The 14901-nt window shown below is 40.3% G+C and overlaps 1 protein-coding gene across 1 annotated transcript in view; it reads right to left on the bottom strand.

The window, feature by feature from the left end:
• Positions 1 to 371: 371 nt before the first annotated feature.
• ST8SIA1 (ST8 alpha-N-acetyl-neuraminide alpha-2,8-sialyltransferase 1) overlaps positions 372 to 14901 on the bottom strand; it is a 129329-nt gene continuing 114799 nt past the window's right edge. The window contains exon 5 of the mRNA XM_064654478.1: positions 372 to 14390. Within this exon, the coding sequence (XP_064510548.1) occupies positions 13904 to 14390 (487 nt within the window). The 3' untranslated portion in view covers positions 372 to 13903. The remainder of the gene's footprint in view (positions 14391 to 14901) is intronic.

Raw genomic sequence — 14901 nt, 5'->3', positions numbered from 1 at the left:
TTAGCTATGCTGATTGAAGTGCAGAATGGGAACCTCTCTTACAAAATACCTGTGTTTCCTTGGGATTTCCATGTGCACCCAAAGTTGTGTTTCTGGGTTGTTCTGTGAAGGAAAAAAGGTACAGATTCAGGCCCAGGTTAATCCTCAGACTGACACTGGATAAACCTGTGTCACTGAGTAAGCTACAAAAGAAAAGGAATTGAGTAAGCAGAATAACCAGGAATATCAGATGAGGGCAATGGATGCAAATCTCAACACAACAATAGACTACACAGACAACGTAAAGAGGAAGAGGAAATTACTTTGATTGTTTGAACATACTGAGTTTGAGAGCGGGGAAAAGAGAAGAAAAAGAAGCCCCACAAATACTGTTTTCATTTCTTAAAATGGAGATATTTATTTGTTAAGGTAATTAAATCCAAATAATAAATAACATAATAGTTATCTTCGAAAATTTCCATCAAAATTAAACGAAACAATGAGCCTGTCCCTTCTGATCATGCTCATTAAGACTCTGCAGCTATGAAAAAAGGCATGGGCTACTATAAAATCGTTATTTGTTTCCATCCACTTGCACAACATTATAAATAAGACTTTCCTTATAAAAAATCACATGAGATGATTGTGGTATATTTTGTAAAATGTGACTAGAAAAAGACAAGATACTGTTAATAAATAATACATTCAATAACAAAGCAATTTTTGCTATTGAGAGACATCTAGACATTTTGGGGTACAGTCACCATGAAACCACCTGAAAAGGAGACATTCTTCAAAGGAGCACTACACACTACTTGAAAATGAACAAATTCTACTGACATAAGAGAAAATACATTATTGCAGGGCAAAGAAAGATAAACCCTTAGACCTTGTAACAGTGTTAGCCGACAGCAAACATTTGCTACATTGGAGAGTGAATTAGATCGAAGCCCTAATCACAAGACTCTGAACAACAACACACTTTGTGATGTTTTACACACTCCACACAAGTACTTTTGCCCCTGAGCGTGCCAAAATAATGATGATTCAAGATGTTCACCCAAGTGCTCATGTCATTTTGACACAACATCCAGCCTGTAAAGCTTACACACATCATAAATGGTACAACAAATATTACATGCCAGTCACTGGAGGTAAGACAAATCCATGGAATCACGCAACCTCAGAGGCATAATGATTTTCTTATCTACTTCAAAATCACCTCAAGACATCGAACTACCACATTACCATCACATTTTTCAATAAACTGGGCAAGAGAAGGAGCACAAATGAAAGTACTAGAATTCACCAGCTAACACTGACATCCCACATCACATTGCTCCTTTGGAAATACTGTGTGAGAGAGCAAAAATGGCAATTATGCCCAGTCCCTAAAGATACAGGAGACTTCTTGCACCTGTCCTACTTGGGCTTTGTATATCAGCATTACTGTAAACCACAGACTGATCCCAAGTCAGCTTGTTTTATCCAAACACTGAGCTCCTTCCAAACATAGGTTTATGGTTTGGTATCACCATTGATTCAAGCACACTTGCTTGAGCATTGCACCAGGAGGAAGGCTTGTCCCCTCTCACAGCCAGCTTGGAGACAGGGTCAGCTACAAAGCAGGAGGCCTGAGATGTACAGATGGCATGACAGGGAAGGTGAGAGCAGGGACCTTGCAACTACAGGTAGAGGCAAGTAGAAGCTTTAAAGCAACGCTTCCTAGGCTGCTTGCCTTCAAATCACTACTTTGTTCCCAAAGCAAAACATCAGGGAGTTGGGATAATCCCAGAGATGAACCAGCTGTGGGTTCCCTGGTCACCTACGGCTGGGCAGATATTCCGGATGCCTGCAGCTCCAACAATGAATGCTGGTCCCTCCTGAAATCACTGACCTCTCATAAATACCTCAATGACGCAAAAGCAAAATTAATAATTTTGAAAAACCTTTGCCGGTCCATTTCTGTTCCAGTCAAGCACAAAACTTCCTCAAGCTGAGGCTATGCCTGCAAGAAATGGAAGGGAGCTCACAGCGTTTTAGTTTGCACTTCAGCTTCCAGCCATAAGCAAGCAGCAAACTGTACCAAACCACAGTCACTTATCTCCTGGCACAGGAACAGACTGTTGGATTCTGTGGGCAGCAAACATATGGTACGGCATCATCAGTGAGCCTGACTGATCTCCCAGCCAGTGCTGCCCAGTGAGCCCACGCCTGGGAAGAAGTCTGATCTGCTGGAAATGGAAATAGATTTTCCCTTACAGTGCTGGAAAGAAGTATATTTAACTTTAGGAAGAGAGTAGTTTGTGTGTTACCATCCTTACGGTAAAAGCTCACGTTACCAAAATCTGAGTCTGGTTTTGAAAAGGGAAATAGTTGAAAGAGGACGTGGTTCACTGCAAAACCTGCTAGAAATATCTTCTTTCCATTTCTTTTCTCTTTTCAGTATTTTTACACTACAGAGCTCATACTAATAATCCATGTCATGGACACAACATTCAAATAAAAACACATGCAGGCTTTTACATTCATCATCATCCACATGCTACATTTCACAGTTCATTATCAGAGCAATGTACCACTCTATAAAAACATCACATTGAGGCACCTTAAATCTCCTTCATGTCTTTGTTTTCTTTCCTCTTGAACTTTCAGAAATAGCCAGATGGAACCAGCACTAACACAGGCTAAAGCCAGGTGTCCAGTATGAGTAAGAAACAGAAAGGCAGAATTGCAGCGTCACCTTGAACTTGCCAAAACTGGAGAAGATGAAAATGACTCTACAATATTTCAGCTGGTAACTCAGATACATAATTGTCCTCCAACACACCGTATAAAAACAATAATCTAGGTCTCTAAGTAAAAACAGAAGACATTTCTATCCTATGCTCAGGGTGAAATATCAGAATTTACAGCAAACTGCACATTCAAACTTCTAGCTCTTGACCTGGAAGCGGCTAAAAGTGTGGCACAAAAATGCTTTGCACTGTGTTCCCTTCCACAACAAAGGAAAAAGAGCCTTGTTGCTATTTGATTGCTATAGCTGTTGCACTTGGAAGTTTCTTCTCCTTTCAAGAGTGCCCAGACACTTGCTGGCTTATCCCTCAGCTGATGTCTTGGCTTTGCTGTGGCACCAGGAGGCTGCAACGTGGAGCTCCCAGCACACAGCTCTGGTGCTGAGCTGCTCCAGACCAGGAAAGGCAGGGCAGGGGATGACATACCCACGCTCCGTGCGTTTCCAGCTAGGAGACTACTACTCAGACTGAAAACTCCTTCCCAGCAGGGTCAGCAAGGCTGGCTGTGTCTGAGCACCAAGCACCCATTGCCACATCCCAGGGAGGGAGCAGGCAGCAGGAAGCAGGGGGCAGTGGCTGCTGCTCAGCTCCCACCAAGCGAGGGCCGGGGCTTGTATCCCCTTCTGCTGCCCCGCTGGATCTCCTCTTGTCTGGACTGTGAGTAAGCCCAAGGACTACCCCAAACCCCTGTGCCAGCCTGGCCCCACAGCTCAGCACGAGATACAGCCCCAGAGCATCTCCCAAAGCCCCAAGAGGTTCAGGAGCCAGAGGCTGCCCTCTGCCCCCAGCACAGGTACTCAGCACAAGCAAGATGACATCCAGGCAGTGGTTTTTAATGCCTTGCTTTCTCATCCAAACAGTTCTTCCTCAAGAGGAGTATAAACCCTACTTCATTTAAAATGCAACTATTAGTAAACTCTCCAGTGGAACAGAACTTTTACTCAAAAACCAATTCCTGTACATGACACATAGTAATAATTTAGGTATTGGATGAGAACCTGAGAGATATTCACTATACAAATAAAATAAAAAATTAAAAATACTAAGGTCAAAACTTACATGTACAAAACCAACAGGACAACTGGACTGATACTGATTCGAGTTGTTCATGTTCTTGCCTGAGCTTGTAACTTCCATTACACATAAAATGAAAATGAAAGATATTTTTATCACTACAGTAGTTACAGGCCATTACTAAAAAGGTTTATTAAAGACCCCTTGTTTTTCACTGGGGTTGAAAGGAATTTTGAAAATTAATTTCTATTTTATTGATGTCTCATTGTTTATGAGTGCACTAAGACATTCCAAAGACTCAGGACTTGACTGCATGCAATTTAGGCTGAAACCCAAAGACACTTACAGCCAGACTGGGTTTTAAGAAAGCCAGAAAATTTTTCAGTTCTTAAAGACTTTTAGTGGTTAAAAAGAAGATAATTTGTTGAGATATCATTGAAAAGAAGATACTATGCATAACACAGGAAAAAAGCATAAGACCAACATTTTTAAGAAAACCAACATCTGATAGCTATAAATTGTCATTAAAAAAAAAAAGATAATAAGAAAGATTTCTTCCCTGCAAACACTATCAGAAAAGAAGAATTACAGTCGAAAAGCAGAGGGAAAAGATCACACTACTCCATCAATAAAGTCTAACAAAATTATTTGACAATGAGTGGAAACACTGGCAGGTATCAGATCCATCAAGGATAATAAATTGAGGATATCTAATTCCCAGATACAGCCAGTCAACGGTGAGGCTTCACACTGTAGAAAAATCCTTTTTTCATTTTCTCTTGGCTCATACAATACACTTGACAGATGGAGCAGCACATGGATCTCTTCTATGCAACTTGCTGAAACAAGGACATGACACAGATCATGATTTGATTTCAGACTGTGACACCTTAGCACAGCACAAGTTTGAAATACAGTAAGGTATCTGCCTTACAAAACCAACCAACACATAGCATAAACTGCTCATGATCTACACTTGTGGGGAAAAAAAAATCAATAGCTTACAGAATAGCTCTGACTAAATCCCATAATCTGGCATTGCCTTAAAATTAGCTTAATTTAAATTTTTCACAGGATGAACTCCCTCAAGGTTTGAGAACAGACAACTAGTTAAAATCTAGGCAATTCTATTGATTTGAGAGTGAGAGTAGAGAATAGTAAAAGAGAGTAGAGAATTTGGCTCAGAAATTGAAGGGCAGGGCAGAGAGGACAAAAACCTTCTTTTCCAATTAAAAATGCATGGCTTTTCACTTTCCTACACTCCAGGTGTTCCCTGAAGGTAATGTTTTTATTTACTTATTAACAATGTGGGTGGATTTTAACACAAAAGCATAAATTCAGTTAGATAGAAAGGGTGGTTCATTTGCTTGTTTTCACTGTCCAAAACAGATAAAGTTTCATACTTTATAAAATTTCTGTTTGTTTTTTTTTTCCACTTCCCAAGCATGAGTTAACTAACTCTCAGAACATCTAAGCTAAACACAATCTCCATTCACCTGACAGAGAAATCACCACAGGAAGAAGGACTGGAAATACACTGGACCAAGTGGTATTGGAAATAAGAAAGCCTTCCTTTTAATTCTGAGTTAATACAGTAATTAGCACTAGGAGGATGTGAAATGCTGCACAGAAACTTGCTTGCACTCAGTATTGATAAACCTGAAGCAGTTTATGTCTGTCAATTTTTTAGGCTTATAGCCCAGAGGAAAGTCCACTTTAGTGAAGAAAAAATTTTAAACACTTTGGGAACACAGGTTTCACCCCAGTACAACAAGAACTGAGGGAAAGAGAAGCAAAAGAGTATAGACCTACATCTGTTAATAACTGTAGGTCCCAATTATGAGAAAGACTGAGTCATCTTGTGTATTTATCTCCTTTCTGATCTTTGTCTGGTTCTTTGGACACCACGACTAAATGGCAGCGCATAAACAGTAACAGACTTCAGAAGATCTGAACCTCTGTAGTGAATTTGTTTTTCCTTTTTCTTTTGACTAAATTTAGAGTATAACATTTACTTTCTTATCTAAGGACACCACAGAGAGTAGTCTAAATTTCCAGATTTGGACTTTCTATTTAGACAGCTTTGCAGAAGTGTGGACTTGAATACAAAGCTAGAGGTGCAGAATAACTTGAAACCCAGGGAAAACTCTTGCATAACTCTAACATAGTTTGTTCAGTTATTTTAGGAGAAAATATTGTTCATCACTTTAGGAGAACAAAAGAAAAAAAAGGATCTTTTTCACATGTAATATTTGTGTAATTTTTTTCCCCACTAAATGATTTGAAAGTAATTCTTCAAGATACATACCAGCATTTGAGCTATAAACTTCAGGCTATCAGCTATTTTGTTTATGTAACTGTGTGCCTATAAATTATTTAGGTAGCCTACAGAGGCATCTGAAAAGGGTAAGATCTCTGATTGACACTTCCTTCTGTTTTCAATGCAAGGTGATGTGCATGAACAACAAAAAAAAAAATCTACTGTTTCTGTCTGTGCACGAGCAATTCTTGGAAATGCTTACGATGTGGGAGTTTCAAGAGCACTGAAAGCTGACTTGATCCAATATTGGCTCAATGGGGATTTCATTATTGATATAAATAAAACCACAGCATTTTTTGGAAGTCCTTGCTCTATGCAGCATCAGGCATTCACCTTCCAGTGACCTCCTCACATATACAAGTCACATACTCAGATAAAATGGCTTTTGGATACGGAGAGGTCTGTTTTGTAAAAGGCCAAACCATGCAGCGTGACCAAACGACACACTAAAGGACATCATTTCCAGGCATTTCCATGCTCATTGCAATTTTCAGTACGAAGTCCAGGCCTTTAAAGCTAGTCAGCCCATGATCTGCAGGATCAAAATCCACGCTTGAAGAGCCCTCACAGAACAAAGAAATACCCCTCTGCATAAAGGAGACATCAAGCAGTCAGAGCTGCAGCTACAATACCTTTTTTCACTGTCAGTGCAGCACACTCTGTATCAGCTGCTCGACCTCTACAGCTCAAGAGGCAGTAATCAACTCATGAGTCCGCAGGAGTCCTGCCAGTCTACTCCAAAACAGCATCTTCCTGAAAACTGGACATCTTCTGTAGGTTTTGCTCTGCATACTAAATGCTCTGGGTACCCAAAAGGAAAACTAGCGCTCCTGAAGAGGGACCGTTTGCTTTCAGCGCGTGTACGGATTATAGAAAAAAAAAGTGTTCAAGCATTTTCTACAAAAATACATGCACAGAAGAAAAAGAAATTGTGATTACGGCACTTCTTCAGGACAGCAAGATCCTGGTTGGAGACATCTGAGTAGAGACTCAAATCTGGGTCTCAGTACTCCAGATTATGCTGTTCTAATCAAAAGTGCTTTTCCTCTGCGCATTTATTTTCAGTGAAATTTTTTCCTTTCCTATCAAGATAATCACATAATAACGAAGCTTCCTGCAGAATATGTAAATGCCTTACCTTGTTCATAAGAATTTAGCTTAAAATATATTGTGCATCTGTAATTGCTCCCTTCCAATAAACAGAAAATGATGCAACTCGTCTTTGCTATGGGCCCCATCTGAGCAAAACAATTCATTGAATATACAATTAGAAATCAGCAGGAACCATCCAAAAGGTACTTTAGTGTTTTATTGAACACCAGCTTATTCATAAACCCAGAGATCAATTACTGCTGGTGCTGCTTTCATAAACTCACTCTGGATTCACTCACAGTAGTTAAATCCAGTCTAAAAGGAAAAAAAAGGGGGTTTAAACTGGAAGGTGAAGGCACCAAATAACACAATATATTCCAGGTGGTCTGAGTGCTAAAGGTTCACTTGCCTTGGAGGGTTCCAAATAGGATAAACATTCAGCTCAGCAGAAAGCTGACCCACTCCACAGCAGCAGGAACTACTCATACATTAATTTAAGATGCAGTTTTAATAGGCTCTTCTGAGACTTGCCAGGGATTTAAAGTGTTTCAGTGCAAGGAGCAGGCTGGTCTCCAATGGGATGAGCTGCCATCATTTCCACTAAGGTCAGCACTTCTGACTGTGGAGCAGGAGAGGGCTAAACACACCATGGGTAATTATCTGGGATCTGGTCTGCAATCCAGGAGCTGGCCACTGAACTGCATCCCCTGGTCCTGAGCCCCGGTCAGGGCAGCACCAGTGGGTCCTGGGCAAAGCCACAGCAGAGTGGTCACAGCCAAACAAACCACTACCAGGGAAAAGGCTCAAACTTCTGCTCTCCCCTGCACAGCTTAACCCTACAGACACAGCTGGAGTATTTTCACAGTCCTGCAGAGACCTCAGAATGGTCAGAAAAATCCTGAATCTGGTGGTGCCTGTCTCTCCTGATTGTTGAGAACCTACCCAACCATTTTCAATTAGCAGCACTTCTTTTTCTTTTTTTTTTTTTCTTTTTAGTAACAGCTGAGAAGACAGAGTGTGATTCATTTTAAAGTATATGCATTAAGCTGAAGAGGCTGAATACACTAGGGCTCAACCTGCTGTAATAAAAACTGATGAAAATGAATAACCAGGGAGGAATGAGTAGCTGTTTAAGTTCTCATTGCTGCCAAAGAAATATCAGCTAGGGAGGACAGGTTAAGCCTCCTGTGGGGTATTTGCATTACACTTAGGAAAATGAGTTTGCTAATATTCAACAAAGAGACCACTAAGTCTTTTACTAATTGTTCTGTTAAAAAACTACAAAAAATCAAATATATGATAGATTCCAAGAGACAGAATATGGGAATTCAAGGAAATAGATGTTATTTTACAACCACCACTTTGAAAAATGCATCCTTTGTCCATCCTCTTTCTCCAGTGATGGAATTACCAATAACTAAAAGAAATAGTATTCCATTTGCAGCTAAGTGTTGTTGGATTTACCAACACTTTAGAAGAAAAGATGGTTCAAATGACAAAGTGTATTAGCTGCCTTATGGCTGACTTTTTAAAATCCCAGTTCTATCCCCAAGGTGAATGGTCATCAGGAAGAATAGAGCAGAGATCCTTCAGGAAAATGTCTTGAGGCAAAACACAAGTCCAGATGATTCCAGAAGGAAATCTGATGGAACCACATGACAATAGGAGCAAGTCCCATTAGGAAGGTCACAGCACACAAGGACAATCACAGCACTAAGAACTTCCCTCAAACAGCCATGGAGATGGGGAATAGGCATTTCTGGACAATGAATTTTGCTAACTTGGAAGTATCAGCAAATGGAAACTTCACCATACCATTTCACTAAAAACACAGTGACTAAAGATAATAGCTGGTTAGTCCATTTAATATATGTGTTTAGGGAGAGTGGCAGAAGAGTAGGGAAAGACAGATTCTTCATCATCATTCTTTGTTCCACTGTATTTCCTCTTCTGTTTAGTCAGCTTCCCCTCCTCATTGCATTTTGCTTTGCTGCCATCCTGCAGAAAAGCATCAGTAAGTCCCAGGGAGTCCCTTTTTCACAGACACTGCCAGATGAAAACGTCCTACAGTTGCTAAGCACTGAGGATCTTCATAAAGAACTGATACACTCCAATTTCTTTCACCACTAATTTGATCCTCCTTTTTTTTTCTGTCAGCATCCAACTCTTCAAGAACCACCTGTCCTTCACATAACCTGGACTTCTTCCTATACTTATTAAACCATCAAGCTGAAGAAATCAGAGCAGGCAGCAAATGGTGAGACACCATTCACCTCCAATATCCTCACTTCTAGATCAAAAGTTTCCTCACTCCTTATTAATTGCAGGCAAGGGTGAGCCAGATCTTAAGCTAGTTTTCTTGAAGATGTATAAGGGAAGGGTTTTACATAACTACCACAGTCCAGGACATGGAGTTTAAAAAAGCAGATGCTTTACTTAGTTTCAGCTCTCACAGAGGTGCTAACTCAGCAGTGTATCTTACAACATCATTTTGAGGAAACTAACAAAAAGACAAAAGCAGTCAAGTCAAACAGCCAATATTTCTATATTCTATAAAACATAAGCTGTAACAAAGGCTTAGTCCTATGTCTTTAGTACCTGGTTCACCCCAAACTTGGTCCCTTCACTTCAGCAAAAATATAATGTTCATGAATAGGAGTCCTTAGCACTGTAGCAAGGTTTGTGGCAAAATTATAGATTTTTTATTCTCATGAACACATGCATGTTTTCTCTATGATTTAATTTGCTGGTTTCTGTTTGCTTATCTGTTTCAGAAGGAGATCCAAAGGCTTCATAATAAACAAGAAAGAAAAGTTTTACATAGTTTTGTTGCAAGTTCAAAAACTGATCTTGATTTACTCAAAAACATACACAGCCCCAAAAATATTGCATCTAGAGGAATTTCAGTACCAGCTATCTTCCATGTACAGCTCTTATAAAGGTATTTAATTTATTCTACTCATAAATGTTAGGCAATGCTTCCTATGCAGGTGGAGCAAAGACTCTAGCACTTCTGTCTCTTGTCAGCTCTATGATAAAATTAATATGTAGGAACATTAGCAAATCACTTGGCCAGTCTGAATTAGTTTTTATTGAAGATGAATTGCAGTAGCTTTCAACCTGGCAAACATTTGTGCAGCTTTAGCTACACTATCAGAGAAATTCGGGGACTGACAGCGGAAACAGAGACACTAAAGTAGAGAACTTCACTAACAAAGTAAACATTAAGATTCCAATTTACTTCAAAGAAAATACAGCAACACAAGCAGTAAGATTTGATTAAGGACACTGCCATCAATAGACTGGAATCAACTGATAGGTAAATGCTGGGTGGATACAATCCCTCGCACCAAAGTTTGCCATGACTGTGAGATGTTGATTCCTCATGGTTCACACTTAACAGTTATCCTCCTGGATTTGCTTGTGTCTATCCTTAAGCAGAACCATGGCCCTATTTCATGGCATGACCTGCCTTTTGAAGGCGGCCACATCTTTACACTCCTGCATGCAATGCCATATTTCACATCAATGATCCCACACATGGATTGCCCTCCTCCTGGATTTAGGCAAGACAAGCCTCACACTGGGCATGAATGGAGCATATTTACTTCAGCATTTCTGTCAGGTAGTAGCCACTCATGTTCAGAGCTGCTTGGTTTTGTCTTTTTGGCTGCTCTTGCCATGAAAGACTTGCAGTGCTCTCCTCCATCCCTTTTTATTCGCTGGGCAAAAGACTGATTGCTGGCCAGTGTTTCCACAGACTGACAAGTCAGCCAGCTAAAACAGATTTTGCTCTCTCAATAGGGGCATTTATTTATCTTATTTCCTCAACTTCCAGTTTCTGGAAGTAACAGAAAAATATATACCCTTGAATCCTTTACTTCCTCATCAAAGGTGGTTGCCTTTGTAAAATGCAGTTATATTCACCATACATACATGTGAATAGAACCAGAATTATCAGTTTCTCCAACAGCAGTCACACATCACACACAGCCTGGGTGTCTCCTGTTCCCATAATTTCTAGGAAGCTATCTCCTTGCAAACATCAGGACTGCAGACAGGGACTCACAAAGACCACGGTCTACAGATTCAGTCTTACAGAATTGTGGAATATAACATCTTCAGATACCCAGGACACTGGTTCATCATGAACAAGCCAGATATTATGAAACATTGGACAGAATTTTCCTAAAAGAATACATGTTTTTCCCTTGTTCTTCTAATCCAATTATTTTCTCAAGGCATGGAAAAAAGGATTACCAAAGGGCTGGAGAATTGGCAGAGAGTTTCAGAACTGAATTCCTAAGTATTGATAAAAATACCAAAAAATGACCAGCAAAGAGGCAGTTCCCCCCTACTCTACTCGTTCCCTGCCACCTCTGAGGAACGCTGGCATCCTGCTGAAGTGCCATTTTAGCACACCATATTTCAACAGTTGTTCTCACAGATCATCTCATCTATAAAGCAATAAAAAGTGCAAAACTTGATGTGTACAATAAAAACCATACAGGCACCTCTTCTTCTCCAAGAAAGGCAGCTCAGTAAAATTCTGCCATAACAAGCAGTAAGGAAAATAATTTACTTTCAAATCCTTCTTCACCAAGTACCCACATCAAAGATAAAACAAACATAACAAAAGGGAATGAATTATCAAGTGATGTTCCATCAGTGCTTTGACTGTACTTTTAACAAAAACATGGACAAAGATAACACGGGCTATAAAGGTACATTCAGATTTTATCAGAACAATATCTAGAACACTATTTAATCCAAATCTCCACGTTACCCTTTAGCATTGCCCTGTAATCCTATGAAACAGTCCCCGTTTTATGCTTGGAATATCCATATTCCAATTTTATTATGAAACATAGCTTTAAAAAGCAAAACATGATTTTTTTCCCCCCAGTCTCCTATATCGATAGTCGAATTATTCATATTTAAAGAAGAGCCATGGATTTTGCCTTTTTTTTTTTTTTTTTTAATTATGTCTATATAACTTGCAGCTGGTAGTCTACAAGGAGAGACATTATCAACATATGACAGGACATATGCCCCAAAATACTGGCACTTTGGAGCTAAAACAGCACAGTGAGTTGTTGGGGAAACCTGATGAGATTTGTTGTTTCAACACCTTGACTAAGTTTTCAGCTACTAACGATGGAGGGATAAGAAAGAGAACACTGATCTGGATTTTTTAAGTTAATGGTGATAACACCTTGCAGCTGAAATTGCACCATGGACTGAGCTGGTATTCTCTTCTTGTCCTACAGGGCTAAACAAAAGCAAACAAACAAAAAGATTTCTCATTTACATGGCGATCACAGGACCATCTGCTGCCCAAGTAACAACCCAAAATAAAACAGTCCTTCAGGCGCTGTGCAGGCTGGAGCAGCGTGTGTGCAATGCGCACACTGACATAATTCACCCACTGCGAGGAGAGAGGCTGACTTATGTAAGGGCAGGCCATCCTCTTTTTTTCCTTTTTTCTTGCTGGCTATGCAGCTTTTCAGTGCTCCCAAAGGCTGTTTTATTTTTCAGACTCTCTTTAACCAGAGACAATCTTGCGCGAAAAGTACAAGTCTTTAAGGCTAACGTAACAATCCGAGCAGAAGAGCTAGTCACACACAGAGAAATGATTTTCAAAGCTTTGACTCATTTTAAATGACACTTACATTCATTTCTGCAATTTTCCTGCTGTAAGCAAATGAAGAACCTCATTCTGCATTCCACTGAACCCCTCAAATCCCCTCGACAGTCAATAAACACCTGGAGTGCAAATGAATACAGAATTAATCCCTAAGGCTGGACAGTAAAACAGGTCAGGAACCATCCCTACTACAAAAGTCAGTGTGGAAATCTTGCAGCAGGTCATCTGAAACCAGGCTGCACTTCACTACTGGTTTTGTAACACATCTTATTTTCAGACCAATTTGCCTTATCCAGCTCTTGCCCACAGTACAACATTAGCACAGCTGTAAGTGCAATGAACTAAACTATCCTGATAAAACCTACAACAAGTAGGTCTATCCATGCCCACTAGCAGGGCATTCCTAGGACATTCTTCTCACTAGATTCTTAGCACTTTCACTCTCCCAAGAGTCTTCAGAGGAGCCGATGGTCCTCAGCTCTTGGAGCTTTTAAGCCTTTCCTTTTCCTTCCATTGGGAAAACAAAAAAAAAAGAAAAAAAAGGACAAAAAAGGGAAAAGAAACAAAGTCAACAACACACACATGCTCTCCTACACACACACACGCACACACACAAACAGAGGGGGGAAAAAAAAAGGAAAAAGGTAAGTTAAACAGGGTGCCGATCTGGAATGAAATGGATTTTTGAACAGACAGTCATATTTGGCACTGTCAGCAAAAGCTTGTGAGTGGCCCTGTGTCTCCCCGAGCCTTAATGCCCTTTTTACATCGGTCATTTAAAAACGTCCCCGGAAAGTTCAGCTGTGCTACTTCTGACATCGTTTTCACACTGCTGCTGAATGGACTCAATGGAAAGACACACTTCGTCCCATCCCAGTTCCATAAAGCACTAAACATTAAGGACATATTCCATTTGGCCTTCAAGTAACATTTTTATGGTCCATGCAGATCCGCAATTACTTTCCCTTTAAAAACAATCAACATAAATCAGAACTCTCTGTTGGAGAGCACGGAAATTAAAAACTATTGGATCTTCCAAACCAACTCCTACAATCCTCAGGCAGAAGGCTGGATTAAAGGGTCCTCACATGGTTCTAGCTGCATTCTCAGTACACCACTTTTATGAAGAAACCAAAGCTGTAGAAATTCCTCCGGCATGGCGTGGAATCCAGAATCAGGCAAGACATTGTCATAGTAATGATGGCTAATAAACCTCCCGTGCAGGTCCACCGAGAACGGCCAGAAGCCATAAATTGTTACTTCTTCACACAGACCAAGGGCGGCACTGACTAGGAAGAGTCCCGTGGAAAGCCGTTTGCCATGGATACCTTTGCTCTTCCAGAACTTGCCAATGTCACGCAGGAAATTGGGGTTGGCAAAAAGAACTGTCTGCTTGGCACCGAAGTCCGCCAGGGTGTAATAGACACGTAGGGAGGGTCCCGTCCCTGTCTTCATGGAGAAGGCTGGCATGTAGATGTAGCTGTGGTTATACACCTTCACGCTGTCCACAAACGCCTTTCGAGACCACAGCAGATTCTGGAACCTGTAAAACCACAGGGAAAAAGGAGTTGGTCATACATAGGTTTCCCTAATCGTCTCATAACCCACCTAAGAACAGCTCTTCATATGCATATTTACAATTAACCGCACACTTTTTCCGAGCCCAGAGAAAGTCCAGGCAAACTGCTGACTGACTGACACTGCCCTACTTCTGAGAACAGAAACCTGAATAGACAGCTGGAAACTATCTAACTCCTGCTGGTTCCAAAACCTTTCTGATTTCATCTTTTTAAAAAACTCTGAATGAACACTGGTAACATTCTAGAAAACTCGATCCTTTTTAGCGACATTTTTCCTTTGTCCAAAAACCAACTTAGATTTTGAGGCACAGGAATTTTTTTAAAAGAAATTTTAAAGTCTGTATTGTTCTTGTTTCTGAAAGACATACTAACAAAGAACCCAAGTTATAAGCTGGATAAGCAATATTTAAATAGAAACTTTGGACTTACAAACCTTGAAAGACTTGTCAGAATTGCTTTTACTGTGCCTCTGTA

This window comes from Pseudopipra pipra, chromosome 5 (assembly GCF_036250125.1).
Source record: "Pseudopipra pipra isolate bDixPip1 chromosome 5, bDixPip1.hap1, whole genome shotgun sequence".
NCBI classification, from domain to species: domain Eukaryota; kingdom Metazoa; phylum Chordata; class Aves; order Passeriformes; family Pipridae; genus Pseudopipra; species Pseudopipra pipra.
Note: the sequence above shows the minus strand (reverse complement) of the source record. Positions and strands in the feature narration are given on the sequence as shown.